General features: G+C 27.5%; 2 protein-coding genes across 4 annotated transcripts in view; one reads left to right on the top strand and one right to left on the bottom strand.

Annotated features, from left to right (window-relative positions):
• The first annotated feature begins 1780 nt into the window (after positions 1-1780).
• LOC136089298 (52 kDa repressor of the inhibitor of the protein kinase-like) lies at positions 1781-5496 on the top strand. Its single transcript, XM_065815232.1, has 2 exons — positions 1781-2009; positions 2152-5496. The coding sequence occupies exon 2, from the start codon at positions 3044-3046 to the stop codon at positions 4838-4840; it is 1797 nt and encodes a 598-aa protein (XP_065671304.1). The 5' UTR covers positions 1781-2009; positions 2152-3043; the 3' UTR covers positions 4841-5496.
• Positions 5497-14441: 8945 nt separating this feature from the next.
• The window catches only part of LOC100207736 (uncharacterized), a 73291-nt gene continuing 66933 nt past the window's right edge, over positions 14442-20799 (bottom strand). For 2 of the 3 annotated variants that reach the window (XM_065816976.1, XM_065816975.1), the window contains 3 exons: positions 18114-18289; positions 14912-15005; positions 14442-14780 (listed from right to left, as the gene is read on the bottom strand). In XM_065816976.1, coding sequence (XP_065673048.1) covers positions 14584-14780; positions 14912-15005; positions 18114-18289 — 467 coding nt within the window. In that variant the 3' untranslated portion in view covers positions 14442-14583. Of the gene's footprint in view, positions 14781-14911; positions 15006-18084; positions 18290-20799 lie in introns of those variants that run through there. The other variant, XM_065816977.1, reaches the window with a different exon arrangement.

The raw sequence follows: 20799 nt of genomic DNA, 5'->3' as shown, positions 1-20799 counted from the left end.
TAATATCTTGCCCTTTGGCCTGATAGTTAGTAATTCTGTTAAATATTTTGCAGTATTGCTGATTGATTTTATGATTATCAGTTACAGATCCTAAAACTATTCCACCGTGTTTTTCAATTATAATAGCAGCTTCTTTCACAACAATGAACTGATACAATGATGTTAGTTTGTGAACAGGAGTAACAGAAATCATTAAACTAGGTCTGCCATGTAAGCATTTCATCATAACACATAGCATAGAGGCTGCTTTGGATTCTGGATCATTTTTTGCCATCCCATTTAAAAAACCACATGAACAAGCAACTGTTGGTCTAATCTTTACCTCGTCAACTATCAAAATAACATTTTTCTGGTAATTATTCTTTACTTTTTCAAATGTTTTTTGTAAAACCTGATCAATGTTAGTGGCAGAAATTATAGACTGCAGCTTTCTTTTACTTGGAAGGACTAAAAAATCACGAAGTTGATGGTAGTTGCAGTTATAAAAAGACTCGATTACAAAGCAATAATCAGCTATAGAGAAACTTTTGTTACGCAAGAGTCTAAGTTGTCTTGTAATGAAATTCAATTTCTTTTGCTTAATATCATCATCTAATTCAAATTCATTTTCTGAAAGAGAATTTGACACCTTTTCAATAACATCATTAACATGGAGTTTATAATTATGAACTAAATTAATTGCTTCGAAAAATTGTGAGTAGAAGATTAAGCCATTGTTTGGATTCAATATATTACCTAATGAAACACTGATTCCATGTTTAAAAGCAGAAAAAGTTAGTGGTGAACGCAAGGTACACTTATCATAAACAACAATTGTCATAAAACTCTCTTTGAAATCTTTTGACATAAAATACATAAGAACTTATCCTCTTGTCGAGATATTACTATATTTTCATACTTTTTGTGTAATTCGGTGTCAGGATAAAAATCAGAAAACGAATTTATTCTATCTTTTTTGATGAAATACTTCAATTGCTGATCCTCAGGCTTATATTGTCGAAGCACAGGCTTTGGTGTTGGTAAACAAGAAAAAGGAACATTAAAAATACTTGGTGCACATGCTGGTCGAGTATAGCCACCAGGCACCTTTATCATTTCTGTATTTTCAGGCCAATGTTTTTCACATATAAAGAATTTAGATGGCTCCATAATAAAATTTTCAGGTGAAGGAAGCACGTCAATCCATCTCTGTTTCTCAACTTCATCTTTAGGTAATTTAAAAACACGACACTTATTAAATTTATTATAATTCCCTTTACAATTTACAACGCCACATTCAGGGGCGGATCTAGGGTACGTCTAATACGTCCGAAGACGTACCCAAAAATATCAAAAATATAAATTATACTATATTCGATTATTAATTGAATTTAAAAAAAGTATATATCTTTTTTACTGAACTGTCAACTCAATAAGATTTAAGTACTACGCTTGCGTTTTACATTTACGGGCAATTGTGAAATAAAAATAGCAATGGTTCTTGTTTAAAGCGATTTTTAAAACGTATATAAAAGTATCTTAACCGGAGGTTTAAGCAATTCTTGATAAATAATTTTTACTTAAACAGATCAACAGACGTACCCAATTTTATTTTAATAAATAATTAAAAATCTTTTTAAATTTTTATTTAGCTTGTTAAAAAAGTAATTGAAATTTTCTTTACTTATAACAATTTTCACTGTCGGACGTACCCTAACCCATACACCCTAATATACATACGAATAGTTCAAAATATTCAAAATTTGTTTAATTTTAAATGTTCAAGCATTAATTTGTCTGTCCGAGTATTAATTTAAAATGTCAATCAATCAAGAAATTAAAAACATTATGTTACAAAATGATAAAACAAAATTGATTTCTTTGAAAGATATGTTAGAAAAAAATATTAGTTCTTGTAAAGATATTATTATTGTCGACTCTTGCAAAGCAGAAAAAACTCTTAAAATTTTTGAAGTCTATCTTCCAAAAAGTTTTAAAGAAAAACATAATGGCAATTTTGTTGTTTTAAGGTAAAGATGTTTGTTCAGGTTCCATAATTTTCTAAATAACTATTTGGTTAATTGTAATGTTATATTGACTGCTAGCTAGTTAAAAATATTTATAAATTTTGCATTTAAATACATTAATTATTATATTTTGTGTATATCTCAGGTCTCAATCAACTGGAAACTGTCTGTACAGTTCTATCTCCTTGTGTCTAACTGGAAATAACTGTATGGCTAATGATTTAAGATTACAGACCTCAATTGAATTATTCTTAAATGCCGAATTTTATTCTAATCATCCAACTTTTCATAATGCTTTTGATAATAATACTAGCTCTTTTCTATGCTTTGATAACATTCTTCCTTTATCAGTATCACTAAATTCTTTGGATTCAGGAAAAAAAAGTATAGATTTAGTTCAAGAAGAAGCTATTAATAATTGTAACAATGAAAACTGGTCTTCTTTCCTTTGTATTCTTGCATTATCAAGTGTTTGCAATAAAAAAATAGAATGTTTATATCCAGATTTTGGTCTACATAAGTTTAAAACTTTATTCAGCTCTACTATTTTACCTCGTACAACCTCTTTAAACAATATTTAGTCTTTTTATCTCCTTTTTTGTTATGAAGGTGTTTTATATGATTTTTCTGCTCCTTTCCAACACAACCATTATACCCCTGTGATAATAAAAGAAAACTTAAAACGAAAAATTTCAAATGAAAGCACCAAAATGTAGCAGATTAAAATAAAATTTTATTTCGAGGCCAAACATCAAGATAGTAGTCTTTTATTGGACAATATAAAAAGGAAACCAATGGAAGTCTCTACTCAACCACCATTATCATTATCAAAATTTAGTAAAATTACATGTTGTGAATCATTTTCTTTACCGTCTAATAATTATGATATTGGTTATTTGGTTTCTAACTATACTAGTTATTCAAATGTTGCAAAAACCTTAAGTAGTTCTGAACTTCAACATTTAGTTAAATCTGTTTTTGTACCTTGTAAAACATAGTCTTTTCCTAAAAATCTGAATGGGCGAAGTTTTCAATTTATGTGGATGGAAAAATTTCCATGGCTCACATATTCGAAAATATTTGATGGAGCCTTCTGTTTGCCATGTGTACTTTTTGGGTGCAATTTTCCATCTGAATGTAGTTTAGTCGAAAGATTATTTAGTAAGCCTTTTGATCGCTGGAATGAAGCTTCTCGTTACTTTCAGATACATGCATTTGGCAAAACCAATGATAGGTCTGTCTGCAGAAATAAAAGCTTACATGTAAAAACTGCTGAAGTTTTATTTTCAATGTCGTCCATTTGGTCTGCTAAAACAGAATCAATAGATATTACATCTCAAAAAATAGTTCAATCACAGATTTCTAAAAACCGACAGTTATTACAACCTATTATTGAAACAATTATTCTCTGTGGACGTCTTGGTCTTTCTTTACGAGGCCATAGAGATGATTCGGAGTTTCATCCTGAAAATGGTGAGTTTTCTAATCATACTGTAGGTAATTTTATTGAATTGTTACATTTTCGTGTTAAAGCTGGTGATAAAGTTCTTGAAGATCATCTTAAATATCATCAACGAAATGCATCTTATATATCTAAGACATCACAAAATCAGTTAGTAAGGTGTTGTGGAGAAGTTATTACTGACACAATAATAGCAGAAATTAAAAATTCTAAATATTTTTCTATTATTGCTGATGAAGCTTCTGACAGTTCAAATAAAGAACAGCTATCATTAGTTATACGATTTGTTGATTCGAAGTTTAATATAAGAGAAGAATTTATCAGTTTTTTACATTGCACAAATGGTGTTACTGGTGAAGGATTATTTGATATTTTGTTAAAAAGTGTTTCAGATTTTTCTTTAGATATCATGAATTGCCGAGGACAGTCATATGATGGTGCTGGAGCAATGGCTGGTCATACCAAAGGATTGTCCTCTTGCATTTTAAATCTAAATGAAAAAGCTTCATTTGTTCATTGCTATAGCCATAGGCTAAATTTAGCTATTTGTGCCTCGTGCAACGTACAATATGTTAAGAATCTTCTGACACATGTTAAAAAAGTATCATATTTTTTTAATCTTTCACCTTCGAGACAACAAAAGTTAGAGGAGCATATCGAAAGTACTGTTCCATCGGCTGTTAAAAAAAAGTTAAAAGGTGTTTGCAGGACACGTTGGGTGGAAAAAGTAAATGGGTTAGACACTTTTCAAGAACTTTTTATTCCTTTGGTCTCTTGTCTTGAAGAGATGTCTTTAGATGTCAGTAAGAGTTTTAATCGCTCAACATCTTCAAGTGCATCGCCTCTTCTGAAACTAATTACAGGTTTTGATTTTATTGTTGCTATGTGCATAACAAGAAATGTGTTTGACTTAACTCTTCCCATAACGCAAATGTTGCAGTCAAAGAGTAATGATATTTATGATGGTTTAAATCTTATTCAGGCGTTGAAAGATGTTGTATCTTCACTTAGAAATGCAGTTGATCAGCACCATCAAATGTGTTATGAACAGGCTTTAAAAATTGCACAAAATATTAATGTAGCCGAAACAAAGCCAAGAACTTCCTTTATTTTCAAAAACAGAGATAATACACCTTCTGAATCTATTTCTGATTATTTTAAGTTTGTTATCACGATTCCTTTGTTAGACCATCTCAGTGTTGAACTAGACACAAGGTTTGATGATACTACCTTAAAATGTTATAAAGCACTTGTGCTAGTTCCTAGAAAAATGATTTCAGTAGTGCAATGTTCTCGTGACACCAGTTGGAAAGACTCCATCATATCTTTCAGTGACTTTTATGGAACCGAATCCGCTTGCTTTGTCTGGTGAGCTTGATTTATGGAAAGCCTTCTGGTTAAATTTATCCCTTCTAATATTTCTGAGACTTTAAAAGCGATAAATTTTCCTGGTTTTGAAAACATAAAAGTTTGTCTAAAGTTACTTGCTACCTTTCCATTAACTTCATGTGAGTGTGAGCGGTCATTTTCTTCGCTTCGGCGCCTAAAAAATTACATGCGAAGCACCATGGTTCAGGACCGCCTAAAAGGTTTAGCATTAATGAATATTCATACAGAGATAGTTATAGATATAAAAAAAGTCATTGATAAGTTTGCTACTATTAATCGTAGATTAACTTTTAAATAAAATTGAAATAAATATAAAATATATTTTAAAAAAATTTAAAAGTATAAAGTTTAAAAAAATACAAATTACTAAAAATAAAAACAGAACAAAAAAAGTCATCTTTATTTGCGACTGGTAAAAAAAAATCGATTTGTGGCTATTTTCATAGCCACAAATCTTTTTAAAACATTATTTGGCATAAAGAAATTATTGGCATACATCGCGTTACATACGTTGGTTTCAGATATATCGTTGTTGCTGTTATCATTCTTTGTAAATGCTATGTTGTTATAATTTTAGTGTTAACGTTTTTATTTTTTGAAGTTTTATGTATTATGCTAGTTTAAATAGAATAAAGATTTTAAAACTTACTTTTGCTATGCAAAATGTAAAACTAAGATTGCGGCATCTAATTTCTTTATATAAAATTCAATATTTATTATTATAATAAGTAATTATTTTGTTATATTTATATTTTTTATGTTTGTTACAATATAAACATAATATATAATTATTTACGATAAAAATATAAGATGTGTAAAATGTGTAAGATTATAATTTAAAAATGGAATGTGAAAATATTAGGCTAATTTGTGAGTATAAATAAATCTAACTTGTCAATATAAATAAATTTCTAAATTTTATGTAAATATACAATTTTACTATGGTAAGATGTCCTAGTAATATCCTTGCGTATTTTTTTTATAAATACAGAGTTGTCATTAGGGAAGAGCGGTGTCTAACCCCCCACCCCCTACAAAAACTTTATTGAAAAATTAGTTGGCAAATTTAGACTTGTATTAGGCAAGTTTTTAACTATAGTCAGCAAATGTCAGTAAACGATGACTTTTTTTTTTTAGAAGTAACTCGGCAAAAACATACGTTATTTCCTCCCCCCCCCCCCCTCCTCCTCCTCCTCCTTGAAGATCTTTTCGGAATGGCCCTGTGTATATATATGGTGTATTAATCCTTCCCCTCCAACTCCGGAATTGTGGGGGGGGGGGGAGAAAAATTGCTCGTGGAAAAATCAGATGTACCCAAAAAAATTTCTGGATCCGCCCCTGACATTAGTTCACCATAATAAAAGTAAAAGATTTTCAAAAATTATTACTGGAACGTAAAAGAAATAGAAGATTTCGTAATTAGGCGGCTATTATGAATCACGTGATGCAATGTTTTTCTCGGGAGGGAAAAAATGTAAACAAACCAATAACAAACATATAAGAAAAAGATAAGAAATAATACATCAGGTAAATAACAAATAAGAAAAAATACATCAGGTGTGTAATTTTAAAAATGATATACGTTTACAAAAATAAACACAAATAAAATAAAAGTCGAAAAAAATTTAGTAAAGAATATTTTATTTATACTTTTACCTCAATAAAATAAAAAAAGATACAAATCAAAAAATTATTCTTATTAAAGCAGTGAGTTTTTGCAAAGAATTTATTTGCTTTCTTATTGTTTAAAAATAATTCTCTATTGTAAAACCTGTTTCGTCAAGAATGATTGAATCTATTAACTCTAACTCGGATACACTTACAGCTGAAGAGTTGTCAGATCTTATGATTGTTTCTTCAGACGAAGAAAGCTTAATACCGTTCGAACTAACTCCATATGTTAGTGGCGATGCAGTTGCAGCAGAATTATTACACATCTCCGACTCTCCCAAAGAATTATTACACCCACTCGCCTCTCCCAAAGAAAAAGACACTGTAAATCCAATTTTGTCTAAGAATAAAGCAGGCTGCAGTGTTAAAAATAATATAGAGCCTACTCTATTATCAACATATACTGCTTTACAGTTTTGTCATATTACTAGGGACTCAGATGTATCGACTTTTACAGGTTTACAAAATACAAAAATGTTTCAAAGTGTTTTCAATTATGTCAAGCACAGAGCAGCAGTTATGAAATACTGGGATAGAAATAAGAGAACAAATCGATTACGAAAAACCATGTCCAGTGTTGAATCCGTCGAGCAGCTACACTTATCAGAAGATTATACTATTAGCGATAACTTATTTCCTATGAGAAAAAGCGGACCTAAAAGAAAAATCTCACTGGAACAGGAATTTCTTTTTGTTATGATGAGATTACGTTTGGGTCTTTTAAATGAAGATTTAGCTTTCCACTTTTGTATATCAGCTGGAACAGTTTCCCAAATTATTATTACATGGGTAATATTGTTATCTAAAGAGTTGGACAGCCTAATCTTGTGGCCTAGCAGGAATACAATTCGAGCAACTATGCCAAACTGTTTTAAGCGATTATATCCAAAAGTGAGAACAATTATAGATTGTTCTGAAATATTTTTTGAAACATCAAGTGCTCTTGATGTTCAAGCTTGTATGTGGAGTGACTATAAACATCATGCAACAGTCAAATTTTTAATAGCAATAACTCCGAATGGAGCCATTTCATGGCTGTCTCCCCTTTATGGTGGACGTGCCTCTGACATTTTTATTGTCAGAAATAGTGGTTTTCTTGATATACTTAAGCCCTATGACCAAGTTATGGCAGATCGTGGCTTTAAAATAAGGACAGACCTTGCATATAAACAGTGTACTCTTTGTATACCTCCAAGTGCTGTTAAAGGAATTCAAATGTCAAAAGTTTTTTCGGAGCTGGTTTTTTAAACCAAACCAGCCCCGAAAAAACTTTTTTTTGAAAATCTTTTGAAAATGCAGAAAAAATTTAAAAAATGTAAATAAAAACAACATATTTATCTACAACTCTTAATAAAATATCCATTGAAGATTTAAGCTAAACATAAACTAGACATTGAGCACATGCAACAAACCCAGTCTAGATCTGCTATTAACTCATAGTCTTCTTTTTTTAAATTTTGACATGAACAGTGAAACCAAGCGCAACATACTTCACATTGAATACTGCTAAATTCATTAAATTCTTTAACATTGATTTCTGGATCTTCGAGTATAAGTTTATCGCATTTTCCACAGAATGTTATAGGTTTATTAGTAATAATGCTGGAGAAACATATGTTTTGAAAAAAATATCTAAAGCTATTTTCACCGTATCCCAGAGCTCTTGATCAAATTCGATTACTTCAACATATAAGTCCTTAAGCGCCCAAACAATAAAATATGCTGACTTGCAATTTGTAATTGCCATTTGGGAATTAATCTGTGTTTAATATTTATGACACTTATTTAATGTTATTTGATCATTTTTTATTGAAAAGAAATTACATTCACTAGCTCCTTCTTTGATTGTTTTATTAAAAATTGTAAAAGGACATGTATCTTCTAAACACATTCTACCATGACATTTGCATACCATAAATCCATCTGGGGAGCAAGCAATGTAAGGTCTGTCATACAAAATAAAGAGACCACTTTTTTCAATTTTTAAATCAGTGTGATTTGATACATGCTGTGCATAAAATTTTTTTATAGCATCTTGCTCATAATCAATTCCCCATTTGATAGAAACAGTAACAAATGTTTTTTTATGAGGGTATAAAATCTTAGCAACAAGAGGAGTTGTTTTAGGCTTCTTAGAACTTGTATTTCTAGAAAGAGTATTAACTTTGGTATATATTCTGTGATGTTTGGATGCAGTTATCCTCCCCTTTCTCATTTGAAACCAGTTATTGCTTTTAGCTTGATCTCTTGTGTTATATTCCACGTTTTTAATTGTTTCATGTATTAAAACCATTTTTTCTAATAATATTTTGTCTAATGTTGACTCATCAGCGTTAGGATGGTCTAAAAGTATTTCAAATGATAGCTTTTCAAGATCAGAATTACTTACAATATTTTCATCAGATTTTTTAATTTTTGATTTAAATATTACAGTAGAAGGCTCAGATATATGAACGTTGTTTAAAAAAGTTTCAAATGAATGTTCATTAAATTCACGATGACTTTCGATTCTTGGATCGAATTCTTGCAATGCTTTCATCCTAGTGTTTTCCTTATTATTATCATTTTTTTCATTATTTGCAATTTTTTTTCTAACAACTAGGTCAGTTATTAAGCACGGTTTTATATCTTTTCTAGAAGACTTATTCCAGACACAAGCTTGTTCTATGCATGTTGGATTACACCAACCTTTGTTATTAGCATATTCCATTTTATAAAGGGTGGCAATGACATGATTACAAACTTCAAAAGCTCCAACCATACACGAACACCAAGCAGAAAGAATATCATTATTACAAAAGGCAATCCAAAGCTTTCTTTTTTTGTGAATTTTTTGCGAACCACACACTTCAGAATATGCGAATAAAACATCTTTTTTAAACCTGAAGTGCATTATTGGGCCTACAAAACCACTATCGAAAAATGAAAATGCTTTTTGGTTCTTATATTTGCCAATATATTCTGAATCAAAATATTTTTTATTAAGAATATATGAAAAAATGTTTCCCATTGTTATACTAGGCCACTCAGATACTAAGTCTTTTCTATTTTCCATTGGAACAGAGTTTGGGTCAATTAGATCTAAAGCTTTTAGCTTGTCCGTATAAGATTGCTTAAGTTTTTTTTCCTGTTCTTCTGCTGTCTCTATAACATCTATATTTAATTCCATTGCAGAAAATGCTCTAGCGACAAGCTCGACTTTGTGTCCAGTAGTACTTAGCCCACGAACAGTTAAAAAACTAACAAGCTGTTTAACAGATAAATTCAAAAAATCATCGTATTTTTCAAGTGGCATGGTAAAATACAATTTTCAATTATATATTTCCAGATAAACTATTTTTAGATATTTAAACAAACAATAAAAAGATAAAGCGTTTTGCCAAGTTTGTTTATAATTTTGCCCTTCCGAGAAAAACATTAGGTAACGTGATTCATAATTGCCGGTCAATTACGAAAAGGTCTATTAATTAACGTAAAAGAACACTACAACTTTGATAAAAATAATGGCCTTCGCTAGCGGAGTCAGGAAATCGACTTTGCGCGTCCTTCCGTATAGTAGTCCTTGAGTATAACATATAAATATTTTGATTACGATAAACTGTTATACAATAATTAGTTTGGTCTTAAAAAGAATAGCTCCTCCTGCTCCTTTCATAAAAATCAATTTGTTATAGGTGTTTTGTTGACCTTTCTGAGTCTTTTGATACAGTAAATTATTTTGCTTGAAAAACTTAAATACTATGTCAAAAAAATTATCTGTTAAAATGATATCAAAGCTACATAAAAAAACGAAAGCAATACTTCCGTAAAATGATGGATGTTGTAAAATGACTGAAATAATATATGATGTTCGACAGGTTTCTACTTAATTACACCTTTAATTTTTAAACTATAAAAATGATCTTAACAAGACATCGGAACCTAAGTGGTATTATATTTAGCGATGATACAAATTTACTCTTATCAAATGCTAACATTGATGAACTATTTTCCGACGTAAACAAAAAATTTAAACACATATCAAACTGGTTTAAATGCAATAAATTAACCATGAAAGTTGACAAAACAAAGTATATTCTGTTTCACTTCTCATCTTTGACGCCAAAAAATTATTTATAGACAAAGTTAAAATAGAAAAAGATTTTACCACAAAGTATTTAAGTGTTTATTTCGATGAAAATGTTACATAGAAACCACATATTAATTGCATCAGCTAGAGAATTGCTAAAAGAATTGATATTTTATTTAAAACCAGTAACTATTATTACTATTAACTATATATACAAAAAAAAAACCTTATGCAAATTTACTACCCACTTATCCATATATTAACTTTGCAAATATTGCTTGGGGAAGAATTAGCAAAAGTAAATTGCAATTTCTTTATCTTCTTCCTCTTCCAATCAGAAAGCATAACTTTAGACGAGCAGAAAAATTTCCAAAGACAACGAGACAAATTTTTTCTTTTTGACCCAAAATCCTCCAAGAAGCATAACTGAATGGATAAGAGAAAATTACGTTTGGGTTCCAAAATGATTCTGTTTAAAAGAGGACAATGAAAAGGAAACCAATTCACGAAAAACAGAGCCCACTTCCACGAAGACGAATCAAAGGATTTTGAGATGAACGTATTTAATGTAGCTCTTGTTACGCTTCTCCAGCATAAAGACCGGCGAATATTCGTTAAAATTCGGATTACGAAGTTTACTGAAAGGCGAAGTTGACTTCATCTTCTACTTCGGTGCCGAAGTTGAAATAGAAATTCGGCTTTCAGTTAAATTTGGTAACAATTTCAAAATTTCATTTAACTTTCACTTAAATTCGAAAGCAATAAAGTTTTTTTCAATTTATAAAAAAGAAGAATTATAAAATATATTATATGTTTCATGTATATTAACCTGTTTCTATTGGTTACAACCCTCTTTCAACTCTTTAAATCCGAAAAGTGTTTCGGAGTTAACGAGTTAAGAGAGGTTTGTAACCAATATAAGAAGTAGCTTCCTCGACTAAAGTGGCTCACTCGGCCTCGGGAACATGAATTCAGTAAAAAAAAAAAAAAAAAAAAAAAATGGAAATAAATGATGAAATAAATTTGTCTTACAGAGCTAATATTCGAAAAGTCTTTTTTAGGCACAAAGTCTATTCATCACTTATTAAATCTTATTTATCGCTTTCAAAAAATTTTAAAGATAAAAAAATATATTAATAATAAATATTTAACCTAATATTCTTAATGATCTTTTACCTTATTAAAATTAACAATCAAAATTTTTTCAATAAACCTTGTAAATGTTTTTTGTTCATGTTCATTCAAAAACAATTGTAAAGATTCCATAACTTAAATTCTCATTATTATTAAATTTTTAGATTTTTTATTTCAACGCAAATTGTTATTTGTGAGCGTATATATTTTTAATAAATTAAAATTTACTTGGCTTCACTTGCTCTTCGTCATGTTTTGAGTTATGGTTTATTACAAGCTAAAAAATAAAAATTTTAGTTTGTAAAAAATGATTAACAGCAACCGTTAAGGACCGGTAAGGAATGAGGTTTGAACTTTCTAGTTTAATACTTTTCTGATGTCTCCGTGGCAAAACCGTTAGGTCTTCTACCTAAAACAAACAAACAAAAAAAAGCAAAAAAAAAAAAAAATTTTTATTAAACTTATAAAAGCTCTTAAAAAATTAATCTTTTAATTAAATCTGTTTCTAAAATACCAATACGTTCAAATTCGTCTTTCACTTAATTTGGGCCACATATACGGCTTAAATTTGTCTTTTAGTTAAATTCGATATACGCATGTGATCTAAATTCGTCTTAAAAAAAAGCAGGATAGATGCAGCTCTAAAGACAACAGGTGCATTTTTGTTCATATGGTGCTCTCCATCTCCTTCTGGTTACGAAGAACCACTTAACCAAGTAAAATACAAGGTGTATTAGAAGAAAGAAAAATACAAATCTCTAGTTAAATGATGTAAAAGAAAAGGTTAATTAAAGAAATCTGCCATCAAGATGCTCTCACACGATCAAGTACTTTAGGACAAAAAGAATTCCTTTCTTAAATTACTTTGCTCAACGGAATCTACCAGAAAAGTCTTTAATCAGTATTTCTATCCATTTGCATTTTGCTTCGCATTTTCAATACCACCCCGGTTTCGGTCAAAAATTGCTCTAATAAAAACAAAATTGCGATCAAGTTTATTGACAAACGCCTAATAATACTAATCTTATAGTGATTAAACATGACCACGCCAAAACTTTTTCGCACCATGACCACGACCACGCCAAAACTTTTTCGCACACAGATGTCATCTAGTTTCGCGATGTAAAAAACCCGCAAAAAGAAGTTAGTGTGATCTGACTAGCCATCATATTATTGCTGAAAATTTCATTCATTTTAATTTGTATTTAAGTTCTCATATTAATATATTATAACCAAATTATAATATATTATGTATAGTTATAACCAAGTTATAATATATAATAATATGGTTATTACCAAGTTCAAATATCAATTGTTAAATGTGTGACGATACTAAATATAGAAATATTGTGTGTGTATATATATATATATATATATATATATATATATAATATATATATATATATATATATATATATATATATATATATACACACACACAATATTTCTATATTTAGTATCGTCACACATTTAACAATTGATATTTGAATTTATGAATTATATATATATATATATATATATATATATATATATATATATATATATATATATATATATATATATATATATATATATATATATATATAATTCATAAATTGTGACGTGATAGTAGGAAATCACGACAAACAGTAAAGTTCATTTTTAGTTTAATTTACCCAGGCAGCCTAATTTGGGGCACCAACTAAAAATTGACCCCAGGCATCATCCAGGCATCACAAAGGCTCTGTGTGCTTATTACTTTTTAAGGCCTGACCTGAGATAATTGATAATAATATATTAAAAACTTTTAATATTTATTTCTCTAATAATCTAACTAAAAAATAGTCAACAAATAAAACAAGTTTATAAAAACTAAATTACAATAAATAGGGCTTTATTAAGCTCTTTAAAAAAACGTTCTGTTTGGCTCTTTTTTTTGAACATAAAATATATAAAAATAAAATTTGCTTCAATTTATAAATTAAATAGCTTATTGAGTTTTTTTTTTTATCTAACTCTAAGCTGCGCATGAATATATTTGATGAATATATTAATATTAATATATTTGATGAATATATTAATATATTTGATGAATATATATATATTAATATATTTGATATTAATTTTTGTTAAGTAAACACTTAAGTATCTTATGAAATCAGGAGTAGTTTGTTTTTATTCTTATTCAAATATAAACTATTATTTTCTATAATCTTTAAAAAGGTATGGACTTATTTATTTAAGAAACAATGATTTAATAAATTTTGTTAAGATGCATTCTAAAAAAAAATAAATAGGAAAATTAAATGGGAAAATTCAGAAAAAAAAAATTTATTTAATAAACTTGTAAAATACAAAATTATGTAATTATAAAAAATCTTTCCACATTTTTGTATAAAATATATTATCTATATATATCTATATATCTATATCTATATCTATCTACCTATCTATCTATCTATCTATCTATCTATCTATCTATCTATCTATCTATCTATCTATCTATCTATCTATCTATCTATCTATCTATATATATATATATATATATATATATATATATATATATATATATATATATATATATATATATATATACATATATATATATATATATATATATATATATATATATATATATATATATATATATATATATATATATGTATGTTTGTATATATAAACATTTGTTTCTAAAAAAAAAAAATTTATACATATATAAATACAAAATATGTATGTATTAGAAGCTGTATTTTACTATTGATTTAACAAAAGTCAAATATATATAAAAACTCTAAAATCTCTGAAAATTAACTAAAATTATCTAAAAATATATTCTTATACGTTTATAATTAAGTCTTAAAGTTAAAAAGTCTTTAGGATTCGCAAAACAAGGCATCAGCAATTGTGTATGGTTTCCATATATTGTGTATGTCATCGAAGTAGTAAACCTTGGTGCAGTTTATATCAATAGCAAACTCATCAGGACCATATATATCATAACTTAATGAATTTTCATCATTTCTGATACCAGAGAATGCACACTTCTTTACGTTTAGATAATAACGAAAATCTTAAATAAAAATAACTAAAATAAAGAAGAAAAACTAAATATTTATGAAATGAAAAAATTAAAATATTTGTTTTTAAATAAATAACAAAATAAATAAATACATAAACTTAATTTAAAGATTAAAACTTTACCTTTCTTATTTCCATTTTCGCTATCATGCATTGATTTAGATGTTTTTTTTTTAAGTCTTGGGAGGTCAAACTCGATACCTGTTACACGTACAACCTATAAAAAATGTTAAACTCTAAAAAACGAAATAATATCTAAAAACAAATTTTAAATTATTTCCAATAAATAACTAAAATAATTAATAAATTTAATCATAAAAATTTATTGAAATATTCTTCACTGTGTATGATATTTATCATTCACAGATATGATATTTATCATACACATGAAACACATTTATCACTGTGTATGTGTATGATGTAACTTTAATATGTAATATCTATGAATATCATGAAATTAAAATAATTGCATAAGTAATAATAAACAACAGCAATTAAAATAAAAGTAACAACAATAATAATAAGACAAACATTTTATTTTGAACTTGAAATTTTAATTAACTTTAACTTTAAACAATAAAGCGAATTACGAGGTTAGGAGCAGTTAATAAACAGTATCTCTAATAAAACCCAGCAATAATAACTAAATTTATATATTAGTATAAAATCAGAAATTGTTTTCATTTTACACTGTGTGTGTGTGTATATATATATATATATATATATATATATATATAAATATATATATATATATATATAAAATATATGTTACTATTACCCGCAGTACCAAGAATTAGCTAAAAGCTAATGTTTATAATATTATTTAATATTGCAACTCTGAGTTTCATGTGTTATCACAATCATCAGGCAAGTAGTAAAAGTTTAATTTTGCTACGATTTGTTTAGTGGACGTTACGGTTTATATTTGTATTTTAGATCGTTACGGGACGGAAATTCATTAGTAGTTAGGTTAATAATATTATTAATTTGTTTTTAGTTGGCTAATAATTGTGAAATATATATATATATATATATATATATATATATATATATATATATATATATATATATATATATATATATATATATATATATATATACACATATATATACTAGGTTGGTGCAAAAAAAAATTCGTTTTTTTTCAGTACTATTTATTAAATATAGTTAAAATTAAGAAGTCATTCGTCATCAAAATAATTTATTTGGCTATCTATAACCTTTTGCCATTTTGTGACCAACTGACGAATTCCATCTCTGTAGAAAGACTGGGGCTTTGTTTCGAAATAAGCATCTAGCTGATTTTGTAAATCTTGATTTTCTTTGAATGATTTATCCCGTAAAAAATGTTCCATTGAACGGAACAAATGGTAATCTGATGGTGCCATGTCTGATGAATACGCAGGATGCGGCAAGACTTCCCAGCATAGTTCTAAAATAGTTTCCTTGGCTCTCATAGCAACATGGGGCCGACCATTGTTGTGCAGCAATATGACTTTACGGTTTCCATGACCCGGTCCGGACCTTTTTTCTAAGATTTTTTCATTCAAACGTCTCAATTGTTGCGAGTAGCGTACAGCATTAATAGTTTGTTTCGGTTTCAGCAGTTCATAGTATATTATACCTTTCATATCCCACCATACGCTAAACATTACTTTTTTTCAATAAATATCGGGTTTAGGTGAGGCAGATGCTGATTGACTAGGACTCAACCACTGTTTTTTGTTGGAAGGATTGTCATAATAAACCCACTTTTCATCACCCGTTACAATTTCACACAAAAAGTCCTTTTTTTTGTACTTAGCTATTTGAGAAATACAGGTGCTCAAACATTGCATTTTGTTGTTTTCAGTCAAGTCATGTGGGACCCATTTTCCGACCATTTGAACCTTTCCCATGTCGTATAATTGTCTTAAAACAGTTGAATGATCAACTCCAAGTTGTTCTGGTAATTCTCGAGTCGTTTGCCATGTGTCTTCTTCGAGCAATTCCTCTAAATTGTCTGTTTCAAGTTCCTGTGGCCTTCTTGAACGTTCTTTGTCCTCAAGATCAAAATCTTCGCTGCGAAACTTAGCAAACCACTTCTGGCAAACGCAAACATTTAGAGCATCCACAACATAAACAGAACAAATTGCTTCTGTCGCTTTTGTTGCATTTTTACCCTGCCAAAATTCGTACAACATGCAATGTCTAAAATGTATTTTTTCTATGGACATTTTGTAAAAAAGAATCATATATACACAATGTTATTAAAAAATAAGAATTTATAATTTAAAATGTGCAAAAAAGATTGCTCTTTCAACTAATATATATTGTTTGCATTTGCACTACGCATGTGCACTTTGAAATTATGCTAATTTACTTTTGCTCCAACCTAATATATATATATATATATATATATATATATTATATATATATATATATATATATATATATATATATATATATATATATATATATATATATACATATATATATATATATATACATATATATATATACATATATATATATATATACACACATATATATATATATATATATATATATATATATATATATATATATATATACATATATATATATAAGTATATATATATATATATATATATATATATATATATATATATATATATATATATATATATATATATATATATATATATATATATATATATATTATATATATATATATATATATATATATATATATATATATATATATATATATATATATATATAGGGAGAAAAAAAACAAAAAAGTTATGAAAACACATGCTAAACTTTATGACTCTTTTTTTTAACTATTTAGAAATACTTTTAAGCAAGAAAGTTATTTAAAAAAATTATTTTATCATACCATAACACATGGTTTTAAAGTTGTAACGATTGTAGCAACGTGTTTTGACGTTTATTTACTGTTCTGCTGAGTAGCGTTAAAAACCGTATCGTAAAAACATTATTGGAACTTTGATAATCTTATAGTTCATTTTTTAAACATAATTTACGTGGTTTTTGCTGATCATTTATACTTTTTTTATTACACCATTAATTACATCGTTTATTTGTTGTTTTTTAATATTGTTAAAGAGTGTCAAATGTTATGACCGTCACTCTTGCGGAATCGCCCACATATATAGTATAAAACAACAGCATTAACAACAAACAAAAAATTAATTATCAATAACACTTACTAAATAAATAAATAACTAAATAAATAACAGTTAGAAAAACAATAAACACAAATAACTATAACTTCAATTTTATCAATTTAAAAAAAATCCTTGAAGATTCACCCTAAAGTTTAAATAACTTTTTTTTTTACATTGTCTGTATTGATAAAACCATTGTTTCGCATGAAAAAAAACTTTGAAATTCTTCTTAATGATCCATAACTACAAACAGCAAGTCTTAGTTTTGAACCTGGCAAAAATACTTGTAAAAGCAGTGCACTAAACAATACAAACACCAATATCGTCACTGCAAAACAAATACATGTACCTAAAAAAAAACAATACAAACACCAATATCGTCACTGCAAAACAAATACATGTACCTAAAAAAAAAATCAGTATTTATAATGATATTTACTTTAGTTTTATGAGCAAAAAAAAAAGTGAGAATACCAAAGGTTACAAGAGGAGGGAGAATGACCAAAAAGTCAAAATTAAATTACAAAATAAAAATATAAAAATTAATCAAAATCAATATAATAACTAAACATAAACTTGACATTAAAATAAAATAAAAACCCTAAAATAGTTTAAAAACATAAATTAATCATTCAAGTTTCTTAGTTGTCTCAAAACTTTTGATTTGCAGGATAATTGGAAAAAAAAATTTTAATGTACAAAATATCGATTGTTATTTAACAACATTTTTCTAAATCTATTTTACAAGTACAAGGAGTACACTTTTTTGTGATGGAGATGGAGATGGATTGTGATAAGAGGTGGAGATTCTTTGTGATAAGAGGTTGAGATGGAGTTGGTGATTAGTCCTAAACAAATAAATATTTTTTGTTTTTGCTTAATTTTTTTTTTCATATTTTTAAATTAACATCTGATTTTCTAAAATCTCTGTGCAATCATTATTTTCAATTATTATCTTAATTTTTCATTATTAAAAAGCAATGAGCAAAATAATCTGAAAAAAACTAAATAAAATAATATAACTTAAAAATGAGCAACAGCGAGTTAAGTTATATTATTTTATTTTAATGTCAACATGCCATTAGTAGATATATGTCAACATGCCATTAGTAGATACCTTTTACAAAGTAAAAGTATCTGCTTATGGTGTGTGACATCTTTTCTTTTTTTTTTTTAACTTTTTTAAATAATAATTCACATCCCCACTTCAGGTTTTTATAATGTTTTAAGAAACATTTCTCTTTTTTTATACAATTTTCAAAACTTTTTTACTACCCCTAATAATGAACTTAAACAACACCACTTTTTGAATCTTTAGATCAATTTTGCTTAACAGCATTAACTTTGTTTTTGTTTAAATTTTTTGAATTCCTAATTCCTGTCAATTTTCACAAAAATATAAGAATTCGGATTGAGAAAGAGCTTAAAATTATAATTAAAAACTGCCAGTTTCTCTGATCTGGGTTTTTTCGTAACAAACATTTTGGTACAGCGAAATTTAAAAACATTTTTTTTTTGTCTTGTCATAATTCAGAGACCTGATCATTTAATGAAATCATGTCATGGTCAGCAAAATATCATACAGACTATGTAATATTTTAAAAACATCACTGAGCTAGACCATGAAGGCCACTATAGACAAGGATGCTACTTTAATTGCAGATTATCTCAACTTTATAACTTCAAAACACAAACCTTGACGAACGAGACCGCTGCACAGAGAAACAAATTGAGCGCAGTATTACTAGGGATGTGGTGGAGATTGAACTCGGAACTTCTTGCTTATAAGGTGAGAGCTCTACCACTACACCACTACCATTTTCTTTAAAGTTTGCTTTAAATGGGCTTCTTTTTGATTATGTAAGTATAAAAAAAATGGCAACCAGATTTGTGTTTTTACATACTGATCATTGTCTAAATTTATACCTCTAATTTTAGGTCCCCTTTTTTTTATATTGAATTTAATTGACTATCGTACTTTTTTTCTAATTTTTTAGGCTTCTAAAATTAACATGCAAAAATAGGCGTTAAAAGTGATGTTACCATTTGTTTGTAATTAAAGCTGAAGATGCTAGTATCAAAAATCAAGCAAAAAATTCTTAAATTGAGAGAACTATTATTTATTGATGTTCATAAAATTAATCTAACTCTCATACAAAATCTCATCATTTGAAATATATATATATTATATATATATATATATATATATATATATATATATATATATATATATATATATATATATAAATTTAAATAAAAAGCAACAGATACCTTTCAAAAAATCATCAGCTGTTTTTGGTATTGTTTTTAGGTTTAGTATCAAAATTTATGTTAATTACAAATTGTTACAACAAATAACTAAAATAAAATTGTATTTACAGATTGTAATTATATTGATAATAATAATAAAATTGTCATTATTTACAACTATATGAAAATGTCAACTAAATGTGTCATGTGGCTTTTAATTGTAAAGATTTTTATATGGAAAAAAAAAACTTTCACTCAATTTCACATGAAAGAAAATAAAAAGTTGGTAAAAAGATGTGGGCACATTGCCAGATATAAATATGGCTGTCTAATAAATCAGCTGCAGAACTGGCATGATATATTACATTTTCTATTCTGGCTGCAGAACAAGGTGACATACTAAATCTTCTATTCAGTATTTGTTTAATATACATGGTTAACTTAAGTTAATGGTCATGGTTAATGGTCATAGTCATGGTTAATGGTCATGGTTAATGGTCATGGTTAATGGTCATGGTCATGGTTAATGGTCATGGTTAATGGTCATGGTTAACTTAAGTTAATGGTCAACTTAAGTTAATAAAACTTAATTTTTATCTAATAATTAAC

This window comes from Hydra vulgaris, chromosome 13 (genome assembly GCF_038396675.1).
Source record: "Hydra vulgaris chromosome 13, alternate assembly HydraT2T_AEP".
Classification (NCBI taxonomy): Eukaryota; Metazoa; Cnidaria; class Hydrozoa; order Anthoathecata; family Hydridae; genus Hydra; species Hydra vulgaris.
Note: the sequence above shows the minus strand (reverse complement) of the source record. Positions and strands in the feature narration are given on the sequence as shown.

Excerpts from the sequence above, each read along its gene's own strand:
- LOC136089298 (XM_065815232.1), top strand. The coding sequence starts at position 3,044 with ATGTGGATGGAAAAATTTCCATGGCTCACATATTCGAAAATATTTGAT.